This window comes from Mustelus asterias, chromosome 10 (genome assembly GCF_964213995.1).
Source record: "Mustelus asterias chromosome 10, sMusAst1.hap1.1, whole genome shotgun sequence".
Lineage (NCBI taxonomy): Eukaryota > Metazoa > Chordata > Chondrichthyes > Carcharhiniformes > Triakidae > Mustelus > Mustelus asterias.
In genome coordinates, this window is record NC_135810.1 from 59662775 (window position 1) to 59674849 (window position 12075).

At 39.4% G+C, this 12075-nt stretch overlaps 1 protein-coding gene across 2 annotated transcripts in view; it reads left to right on the forward strand.

The window, feature by feature from the left end:
* The window catches only part of cwc15 (CWC15 spliceosome associated protein), a 63915-nt gene that overhangs the window by 26324 nt on the left and 25516 nt on the right, over window positions 1-12075 (forward strand). For both annotated transcript variants that reach the window (XM_078221789.1, XM_078221790.1), the window contains exons 4-5: window positions 3724-3806; window positions 5817-5942. In XM_078221789.1, the coding sequence (XP_078077915.1) occupies window positions 3724-3806; window positions 5817-5942 (209 nt within the window). The remainder of the gene's footprint in view (window positions 1-3723; window positions 3807-5816; window positions 5943-12075) is intronic.

Here is a 12075-nt window from a genome sequence, read left to right on the forward strand (position 1 = left end):
ACGTTGGTATGACAGCCAGGGACCAGACACAATATTTTAGGGTAAATTTTCATCTTTATTGCGTAGGTCAGTGCTCACCAAACCTTTTCCTCATTTTATGACTCAGATCTTGTGTGACTCCAGAGTGAAAATTGGAGGATAGGTTAGAAATTTGTTGAGTGGGAGTCCTAGTTGGGCGTGTTTTAAAACTGCAAGTTGCACTGAAAGAAGTGAAGATGCACCTTTTTACAGGTTGTTCTTGTAGCTGCAATTGGGTCTCAAGAGAACAGATGATTAAACCAGATCAGAACCATTAGTTGTGTGAAATTCTTTTTTCTCGCATCACATTTGCTTCTTGTGCAAATTACTTTAAATCTCTTGTTCTTGACCCTTTTACAAGCGGGAACAGTTTCTCCCTATCTACTCAGTCCAGTCCCCTCATGATTTTGAGCATCTCTATCAAATGCCCTTGTACCCTTCTCTCCGAGGAGAATAATCCCAACCTCTTAAATCTATCCTCAACTGAATTTTCTCATTCCTGGGGCCATTCTTCTGCACTCTCTCCAATGCATTCACATCCTTCATACAGTGTGGTGCCCGGAACTGAACACAATATTTGAAGAATTAATTCATAATTCACAATGAATATACATTTATGATGGAATAAAACACCATAGGCAAAGTGACCCAACTGTGGCCAACAGAAAAAGTTAAAGTAAGTATTCGATTAAAGGCAAAAATTTATAATGTTGTCAAAAAGAGTAGTGAGCCTGAATATTGGGAGGACAAAGAATGATCAAGAAATTGATAGAGAAAATAGGACATGAGAATAAACTAGTTGGAGGTACAAAATACATTGTAAGAAAATGAATGGATTACTGAAAGTAAATTTGAACCTTTTAGTGATGGAAACATAAAAATTATGAGAAATAGAGAAATGAGAGATATTCAACAATTCTTTGCATCTGACTTCATAGCAGAAGATACACAAAATATTTTGTATGTCGTAGGGAACCAAGGACCCAGTGAAAATAAGTAGCTTAAGGAAAATAACTTTTTAGTGAAAAAATAGTATGGAAAAATGAATGGAACTAAAAGCCAACAAATTCCCTAGATCTGATGGCTTATGGTTTTAAAAGGGGTGGCTACAGTTAAGTGCATGCATTGATTTGTTCTTTCAGAATTCCCTAGATTCTAGAGTGATCCTCATAGATTGAAATGTACATAATGTAATCCCATCACTCAAGAGAGAAAGCGGAGAGAAAACAAAGAACTATATGCTAGTTTGCCTGACATCAGTACCAGGGAAAATACTACATAGAACATAGAAAGCCACAGCACAAACAGGCCCTTCGGCCCACAAGTTGCGCCGATCACATCCCCACCTCTAGGCCTATCTATAGCCCTCAATCCCATTAAATCCCATGTACTCATCCAGAAGTCTCTTAAAAGACCCCAACGAGTTTGCCTCCACCACCACCGACGTCAGCCGATTCCACTCACCCACCACCCTCTGAGTGAAAAACTTACCCCTGACATCTCCTCTGTACCTACCCCCCAGCACCTTAAACCTGTGTCCTCTCGTAGCAACCATTTCAGCCCTTGGAAATAGCCTCTGAGAGTCTACCCTATCCAGACCTCTCAACATCTTGTAAACCTCTATCAGGTCACCTCTCATCCTTCGTCTCTCCAGGGAGAAGAGACCAAGCTCCCTCAACCTATCCTCATAAGGCATGCCCCCCAATCCAGGCAACATCCTTGTAAATCTCCTCTGCACCCTTTCAATGGCTTCAACATCTTTCCTGTAAGGTGACCAGAACTGCGCGCAGTACTCCAAGTGGGGTCTAACCAGGGTCCTATAAAGCTGCAGCATTATCTCCCGACTCCTAAACTCAATCCCTCGATTAATGAAGGCCAGTACGCTGTACGCCGCCTTGACCGCATCCTCCACCTGCGAGGCCGATTTAAGAGTCCTATGGACCCGGACCCCAAGGTCCTTCTGATCCTCTACACTGCTAAGAATGGTACCCTTCATATTATACTGCTGCTTCATCCCATTGGATCTGCCAAAATGGATCACCACACACTTATCCGGGTTGAAGTCCATCTGCCACTTCTCCGCCCAGTCTTGCATTCTATCTATGTCTCGCTGCAACTTCTGACATCCCTCCAAACTATCCACAACACCACCTACCTTGGTGTCGTCAGCAAACTTACCAACCCATCCCTCCACTTCCTCATCCAGGTCATTTATGAAAATGACAAACAGCAAGGGTCCCAGAACAGATCCCTGGGGCACTCCACTGGTCACTGACCTCCATGCAGAGAAAGACCCCTCCACAGCCACTCTCTGCCTTCTGCAGGCAAGCCAGTTCTGGATCCACAAGGCAACAGCCCCTTGGATCCCATGCCCTCTCACTTTCTCAAGAAGTCTTGCATGGGGGACCTTATCGAACGCCTTGCTGAAGTCCATATAGACCACTAGAATCTGTTATGTGGCAACTGGGTACTTTCAGAGTCAATGCAGGTTTATGAAATAAATTGTCAAATCTGTAAAGGGTTTTTTTGAAGTTCTAACTAGCGGAACAGATAATTGGGAAATCAATTGGATGTGTATTTGGATTTTCAAAAAGGTATTCAATATGATGTAACACTGTGTAGGTTGTCACTCAAAGTTAGGGCCCATGGGATTTGTGTTATATTTTACCATGGATTGATTGAAAATAGAAAACAGGAGGAAAATGCAGGACATTTTCAGATTGGCAAGCTGTAACTTTGCGGATCAATACTCAAGCCTCAGATATTTAGAATCTATATCAAACGCTTAAATGAGGAAACCAAATGTAATGTATCCAAGTTTGCTGACTGCACAGTGTTATGTGGGAAAGTAAGCTGTGAGGAGGACACAAAGTTGTAAATGGGCATGCAAATGACAAATGGATGTTACTGAAGAAATATGAACTTGTCCACTCTGGTAGAAGATTTAGAAAAGCATAGTATTTTTTAAATAGTGTGAGGTTTGGAATGATATTCAGAAGGATCTGAGTGCCTTATTTGGCCGGCAAATTGCAGAAAGTTAACATGCAAATAAAGCAAATAGTTGGGTAAGCAAATAGTATGCTAACTTTCATTACAAAGGGATTGATTGAGAGTACAGAAGTCTTCACTAATTATATAGGACCTTTTGGTGAAACCTTACTAGCAGTACCATGTACAATTTTGGTGATCTTACTCAAGAACGGATATACTGGCTTGGAAAGTGAAAAAATATTAAGTAGACTAGGCTTGTGTTCTATGAGGTTTTGAAAGAAGAGTGATTATTTCATGGAAAGCTATAATATCCTTGAGGATCTTCCTCAGATGCTGGGAAGATGTTTCCCTGGCTGGGAAGCCTAGACCTATGGAGCCATGGTCTCAGAATAAGAGTCGATCATTTAGGATTGAGATGAGGCTTATGAACCCTTTGAAATTCTTTACCCCAGAGGGCTCTGGCTGCTTAGTTGCTGAATATATTCAAGTCAGAGGTCGATAATAGAGAATCCAGTGATTTGGGAATAGTATGGGAAGAACTGAGATACAAGATCAACCATGATCTTATTGAATGATAGGATCGGCTCAAGTGGCCTAATTCCGTTCTGGTTATGTATCGTCAAGTCAAGACTGACAGTTTAAAGGCAGAAGAGTTCAACTTATTATAAGTTTTCAAAGAAAAATTGGACTAACGATTTTTGGATTTTCTTGCAGAACATACTACATCATCTTCAAAGAGACCACGGCTGGATCAGATACCTGCAGCAAACCTTGATGCTGATGATCCACTAACAGATGTAGGTTATGATTTTGCCACTTGATTTAAATGTAGAAGATCGATCAATTCCTCATGACCTTTTCCTTAATTGCACTCTTGGATTGTTTTGAAAACCTTGCTACAAGGTGGCTGACCTATCAAAAGAGATACAACCTCTCTGATGTTTTAAGTTTTTAAAGTTTATTTATTAATGTCGCATGTAGGCTTACATTAACACTGCAATGAAGTTACTGTGAAAATCCCCTAGTCGCCACACTCCGACGCCTGTTCAGGTACACGGAGGGAGAATTTAGCATGGCCAATGCACTGAACCAGCATGTCTTTTGGACTGTGGGAGGAAACTGGAGCACCTGGGGGAAACCCATGCAGACACAAAGAGAATGTGCAGATTCTGCACAGACAGTGACCCAAGCCGGGAATTGAACATGGGCCCCTGACGCTGTGAGGCAGCAGTGCTAACCACAGTGCCACTGTGATGTACCTCTGGTGGAGAAAATGAGTGGAGGAGGGGTGTGGTGGTTGTGGGATGGGGCTTACATTCCTTGGCCTGGTATGAGTGTGGTAGGGAAGGGGAGAATGCCATCTTGGTTAGTTATTTTGTCTAATAATCACAATTCATACATGGAAGCTTAGAAATTTGAGTTTTGGCCATTGCCAGTTTTAATATAGTCAGAATTGAGATACTGTACCCGTACAGGCGAGTCAGGCTAACAGTGGTGGGAAAACTGAAACAATAACCTGGGACAGAATTAATTGGAACTTGGAAAAATATGGGTTAATAAATTAAATTCACAGAATTGTTAAGCGAATTATGTTTGACTAACTTGATTTGAGTGTTTTGATGACGTAATAGCGTGAGTGGATATGGGTACACCAGTTGATGTGTGTCAATGGTCTTTCAAAAGGTATTTGATGATAAAACATGAGCAAAATTGAAGGCCATAAGCTGAAAGTGGCTGCATGAGTACGAAATTGGCTAATGGCTGGAAAGCCCAGAGCAGTGTCAAATAGTTGCTTTTCTGAACTGGAGGGAAGTATACAGTAGGTCAGAGGTTGGTATTTGGACCAACTGTCTGTTCTGGAATTTTATTTTTCTACATTGCACATCATATGAAAAAGCTGGATTTGCACTGGTGATTTTTCAACAAAGGTTACAGGAGGCTGTAAAGTTAATATATTTCAGCAACTTAAATGATACCAGATGCAGTTATTAATGAATTATTTTCCCAGGAGAATTCTACTGAGCTAACATTTGACTTGCAAATAAGAACCTCTACATTTGTTATCAAGCAGCACATGGTTGGTATGCTGTTAATGTTGCATGCTATAATTAGAAATGCTAACTGCCAACCAAGATTGCTACTAATGAAGACATTTAGGGCACTTTATTTTTAACTGTGCCAATTTTTTGATTTGAATTGGAATTTTATAAACTCATTTTAAATTTATTTTTGGGACAGTTGTTTGAGCTACAGTTGAGCAAAGTAATTTTCATTTGTTTCTTTTTGCAATGTACTAGTGGTTAATTTAGTTTCATATTTTCCCTGTGTGAGTTTGAAATTTTCATATTTCTGCAATGTTGATTTCAGTCACTGGATGGCCCAATTGTGCAGCACTTGAGTGTATGGAAATCCTATGCCAAGAATGGGATATTAGCTCTTTACCATCTTATGATGCCCTCAAAACTCAAACTTAAGCTTCTTTCACATGCTGTTTAATGTCTTCTTATGACATTTTTGGAGGGCTAGATTCTGTTACTCAGTGACTTTTGTGTGCAAAGGCAAGGATGTCGAGTTAGAAAATCAAAAAGCTGGATGAAAATAGCTTTGATGTTACAGGAATTGGAAAGTGTAAAACAGGTCCACTTCAGACACGTTCTGAATATTTTGTTATCTCTAAATTTAAGTGAAACTAGAAGAAGTATTTTCAGCTACTGAACAAGCTCTTTCAAAGAAATCAATATAGAACATGCTTGATACTTGGTAATTTATTAAGCTTATATTTAATTGAAATTTCTCCTGACTTTTAGGAAGAAGAAGAGGAAGACTCTGATAGAGAGAGTAGTAGTGAAGATGATGATGATGACGACACTGCTGCTCTTTTAGCTGAGCTGGAGAAAATTAAAAAGGAACGTGCTGAAGAGCAAGCACGGAAGGTAAGTTCCATATAGATCCTCTTCATATTTTTAATTTTCCCTTAACAGTAAATGCAAATGGTCTTTTTACCTCCACAAGCAATATGATTTGTGGTCTTTTAAAGTGGATATTTATTTAAAAGTTATCATCCTGCAAATCCACCTCAGACTTTTTGTACTGGTTTAAAATTGATGTAGCTGAATAAACTGTAAATGGATGAAATCTGTACCTTAAAGGTACAGGAGGTAGTCATTTGGCCCATTGGGTCCATGCTGGCTCTCTATGGAACAACCCAGTCAGTCCCATTCACCCACTCCAGCTCCATATCCCTGCAGGTTTATTTCCTTCAACTGCAAATTCAATTTCCTTTTGAAGTCATTGATTGCTGCAAGTTCCAGGTCATTGCCATTTTCTTTATTTAAAAAAAAGTTTCTCCTTGTATTTCCCCTGGATCTCCTGGCCAAAACTTTAGCTATTTGGAGCAGTTTTCCTTGTCTACTTTAAGCAAACCCGTCATAAGGGGAAAATAGAGTATGAAAGTAAGTTGGTGGGGAGCATAAAAACTGACTACAAGTTTCTATGGGTATGTAAAGAGATTGACAAAAATGAATGTAGGCTCCTTACAGTCGGAAACGGGAATTCATAACAGGGCCAAAGAAATGGCTGAGGAGCTAAATTTGTACTTTGTTTCTGTCTTCGCAAAGGAAGACATGAATAATATACTGGAACTTCTGATAAGCACAACTTTTAGTGAGCAGCTGAAGGAAATCAGTATTAGTAGAGAAATGGTTTGGGGAAATTAATGGGATTGAAGGTGGATAAATCTCCAGGGCCTGATAATTTTCATCCTGGAGTATTTAAGGAAGTGGCCTTAGAAACAGTAGACCCATTCGTCATTTTTCAAAACTCTTTGGACTCTGGATTGGTTCCCACAGATTGTAAGATAGCTAATGTAAGCCCACTATTCAAAGAGGAGATAGAGAGAAAACAGCGCACTATAAATCAGTGAGCCTAAAATCGATAGTAGGGAAGTTGTTCGAGTCCATTATCAAGGGTGTCATAGCACTGCATTTGGAAGGGCAGTTGTATAATCCGACAAAGTCAGCATGGATTTGGTTTGGCAATCTACTGGAATTCTTTGAGGATGTAACTAGTAGAGTTGACCAGGGAGAACAGTGGATATGGTTTATTTAGACCTTCAGAAGGCTTTCGACAATGTCTTGCATAACAGATTACTATGTAAAGTTAAAGAGCATGGGATTGCGGGTAGTGTCTTGATGGATAGAAAGCTAGTAAGCAGACAGGAGCAAAGAGTTGGAATAAATGGGTCTTTTTTTCGATTGGCAGGTGGTGAATAGTGAGGTCCCACAGGGATCTATGCTAAGACCCCAACAGTTCACATATATTAATGATTTGGAAGAGGGAACTAAACGTATTATCTCCAAATTTGCAGATGATACAAAGTTGGGTCGGAGGGTGAGCTGTGAGGAGGATGCAGAGATGCTTCAGTGTGGTTTGGACAGGCTGAGTGAGTGAGCATATGCATGGCAGAGGCAGTATAATGTGGATAAATATGATGTTATTCACTTCGGTCACAAAAACAGGAGTCATGGAGGTTTACAAGGTAGATTATTATTTGAATGGGTGTAAATTGAGAGAGTTGGGTACTCGGTGCGACTTTGGTGTCCTTGTGCGTCAGTCACATGAGGATTTGAGTATAGGAATATGGATGTTTTACTGCAATTGTAGAGGGTATGGCCACACCTGGAGTATTGTATACAGTTTTGGTATCCTTTATTTGAGGAAGAATATTCCTGCTATATATAGATGGAGCGCAGCACATTGATTCCTAGGATGGCAGGAGAGGCTAAATTGGTCAAGATTATATTCATTGGCGTTTAGAAGAGCAAGAGGGGATCTCATAGAAACTTATAAAATTCTAACAGAATTCGACAGGGCAGATTGAGAAAGAATGTTCCCAACGGTGGGAGAATCTAGAATTAGGGGGCCATAGTTTGAGGGTAAGGTATGACTGAGACGAGGAGAAATATCTTCACCCAGAGAGTAGTGCATTTGTGGAATTCACTACCAGAGAAAGGCCAAAATGTTGTGCGATTTCAAGAAGAAATTAGATATAGTTCTAAGGGATCAAAGAATATGGGGGAAGGAGCAAGGAGGCGCAGGCAGGATCAGGGTGTTGAATTTGATGATCAGCCATGATCATAATGAACAGGCTCAAAGGGCCGAATGGTTTACTGCTGCTATTTTTTATGTCTGTTTCTATGTATGCATCATCAGCAAGTGTACATGTGTAGCAAAAAAAGCAGTGGTCCTAATATGGTCCTGGGGGGAGAGAGTCATTGTCTACCATCCTCCAGTCTGAAGAACAATCATTTAACACAACTCATTGTTTTTTGTTCTTAAGCCAATTTTCTTTTACCCAATTGGACATTATTGGATTCCTTTTATATGATATTTGTCGAATCCCTTCTTAAAATTCATGTGGAGAACATCCCCACCATGTTGTTCTCTGGTACTTCAAAGTAGTCAATTAGACTAGTCAAGCATGGTCTGTCTTTTGTGAATCATTCTAGCTAGCTTTAATTAACTACAACTTCTCCAGTGCCTGCCGCTTTTCCCCCTGATTATTGTTTCTTAACTGGCCTGTAGTTGCTAGTTCTGTCGTTGCTGCCTGTTTTTGAATAAGACTTGCCAGTCTTCAATCCTCTGGCACCTCCCCCATATCTAGAGAAGATTGGAAGCTTATGGCAAGTTCTTTCACTATCTGCACACCCGCTTCCTTTAGCAATCTGGGATGCAAGCCACCTGGACCATACGACTTATCTACCATAGCATAGTAAACCTTTCCAGTACCTCCTACCTCTGAATTACCACCCTATCCATTGCTTCTGCTATCTCTGCTTCTAATGATGTTTGTCTTATTCCTCTTCCTTGGTAAACTGTGATAAAGAACTTAAGTATTCCAGCCTTGTCCTGTGCCCCTCGCCTCTTTCTCCCTAATAGGATTCTCTCCACCTCTTCCTACCTGTTTACTATTTACATATCATTTTTGGGTTCCATTTTTATGTTGACTTCCATTCTATTCTCATATTCTCTCCTTGCTAGTCTTATTTCCCTTTTCATCTCTCTTGTTAATCTGTTGTATTTGGCCAGATTCTCACTTGAAGAATTCACATGACATGCAGAATATACTCTTCTTTGTTTCATAAAAGTCTCCATCTCACTTGTCAACCAAGGAACCCTGTGTTTAGTTCCCCTACCTTTTGCATTTGCTAACTTGTATCTGAAGCATCACTTCCTTAAAGATCGTCCATTGTTCCATTACAATTTTTCCTGTTGGTCCTTGGTTCCATTTTGCCCTGGTTAGATCCCTTCTCATTACTTTGAAATTAGTCTTCTTCCAATCTAGAGACTACTTCATGTCATTCCTTCCTTTCCTCCATTACCAACTTAGAACCTTGTGATGACCACAACGTGTAATGTTCCCCACGGGCAATTGGTCCACTTGGCTCATCTGCTTTTCCAGCACACGATCCCGCAATGCCTTCCTTCAAATTGGGCCGAAAACATACAGTAAACTGCTGTTCACAACCCTCTCTCACAAATATGTTTATGCAAGCAAATGTGGTCGTACATGTAAATTGTGGTTCGTATCTCCCAAAGTTCACTCATCTGCGATTTTAAATGCAATCACCATGTCACTGTCATGGAGAAAGTGAAATTTGCCATTCACAATTCACCACGAGAATTTGTGGGAATGGAACCCTTGCGAACACCAGGGGTTTACTGTATAAATCAAGGAAGTTCTCCTGAACACACTTCAGAAATTCCTCACCCTTTAATTTAGCATTATACCAATCAATATTTGGATAATTAAACCCCCCCCCCCCCCCAATATTACCACTCCATAGTTTTTGCACATCTGTGCTTTACCTGCAGATTTCTTCTTCTATCTCAGAATTTGGAGGCTTATAGAGTACCCCCAATAATGTGATTATAGCCTTTTTGCTCCTAGACTTTAATTAAATGGAATATGTCCTTGCTCCCTGATGAGAATCCCTTCTTTCCAAAACTGCAATGTTTTTCCTAATCCATACTGCTTTCCCCCCTCCTTTTTTCCTCCTTTATCTTTTTTGAATACTTTATATTCTTGTATATTAAGCACCCAGTCTGTACCATTTCTAAGCCACATTTCTGTTGTTGCCACTATATCATATTCCCATGTGACTATTTGTGGTTGTAGCTCACCAACCTTATTCACCACACTTTGTGCCTTTACGTACATGCAGTGTAATCCTGTCTTTATATTCCCCGCAGTGAATTCCGAAATGCAATTATTTGCTTGTGAAATTGCTGCATGTAGCACTCTTCCTCACTCATACTATAAAGTCTGTAATTGAATCTCTTAATACTGCTTAACTGGTTTGAAAGCAAAACTGCTGAAATTGGCCACTTTCACATGTAGCTTCAGTTGTGGAAGTCAATTGTATATCTGCCAGTTCTCCATGCTTGCGGGAATAAAATATCCTTACCGTGACAGCATAATTGTAGTCCCACATTTGTCTGCCGCTACACAGTTGTGATATAGCAGCTGTTCCATGGATGTTGAACCTAAACTGCAGAGCAACTTAAATGAATTAGTCACTAACTATCCACTAAATGTTCATAAAGGAATGAAATTGATGAATAAATGTATTCTCTGTTGGAAAATGCTTGGATATACCTTGCATGCCTGTGTATATGCTAAATTCCAACGCAAAATTATAACTCCAATAGTGAAATTACTTTGGACTCATTTGCTTGAGATAAAGCTACCTTTCATGTGTAGTATTGCTCAAAGCAGATTGGAACTAAAATTTCTGTGTGAAGCAGTTAATCAATTTCAGCATATTTTGGGGATCACTTCCATTCCTGCTCCTTGAAGATAGTGGTATAGAAAAATGGAAAATGATCTGGAAAGAATCACTGACAGCTTACTTTGAAGTAATTTCTCCTAAAGCTTTTCAGCAAAACTCTTAACCTGCTGTGTGCTGGTAGTTCAAGTGTCTCTGAATCTGTAAAGTTGAGTCTAAAGCAAACGTTTACTCATCTGAGGCAGGTAATTGGGTATAATAATGCACTAGAATAACAATTATGTTTTTAGGGAAATTGCAAGAGATTATTGTCTAGCTTTACATAAGTGAGATAAAAGGAAGGAGCCAAGAGGACCTTTATTTTTGGAACGTAAGAGATGGATAAAAATAGAATTTTTTTTCTCATCAGCATAAATTATCTAGATTCAGAAATTGAGTAATTCTACAACCAGAACTGCTCATAGTATTCAATGTGCACCTTGACCTGAGCACTAGAAAATTTGGTTGCAACATCATATAGTTTGCGTTACGGCTTCAAAATTCTATTGGCTTTCATTGCTGCAATGCTCTGGTTGGACATGTGTAAAGATTGCCGGTCTCGCTAGACTTCATCAATAACAGTGATTTGTCTCAGAGGTATGACGCTAAAGGTCATGTTTGGTAGAACTGCTGCAAAAGTTGTCTTGTGAACTTTCCAAACTAACACTCCTCTTCTACACGAGGAATATTATCCTGTAGATCTAATAACAGCAATTTTAACATATGTCTGTAAAGTACAACTGGGACAGGCATATCATTATGCCAGCTAGCTATAGGTTGAATTAAAGCTTATAGTTGCAACATCCACTCAAGTTTGTATGGAATTGGTCACACAGCTTGCTTTCTTTTACAAGATTATACATGACCCTCCAGGAATCTGTTCCTGAAGTTCGTTCAGTAAATTCAAACTAATATACTAGGTAGATTAGATTTCTGTTCATAAATGTTTTAAGTAATAAATATATACTTGTCTATCATTTAAGAAATCAATGAAATAATCTGAATAGAGCTTCCAACCTTTACAATGCAAAGTTATGTTACCATTTTTATAAATAAACTATTTTATACTTATATATAGCATATCTTCATACAAATCCTATAGTGACACCATTTAGGATAACCTCTAAAACAGGGTTTGTCTCTACCTCCTAAATTCAAAGAGCCATTTCCTGTTTATCAATTATTTTGGTTCATGTCATGAGTACTCCCTCATTAATGCATGGAGGATATGAAAAAATGA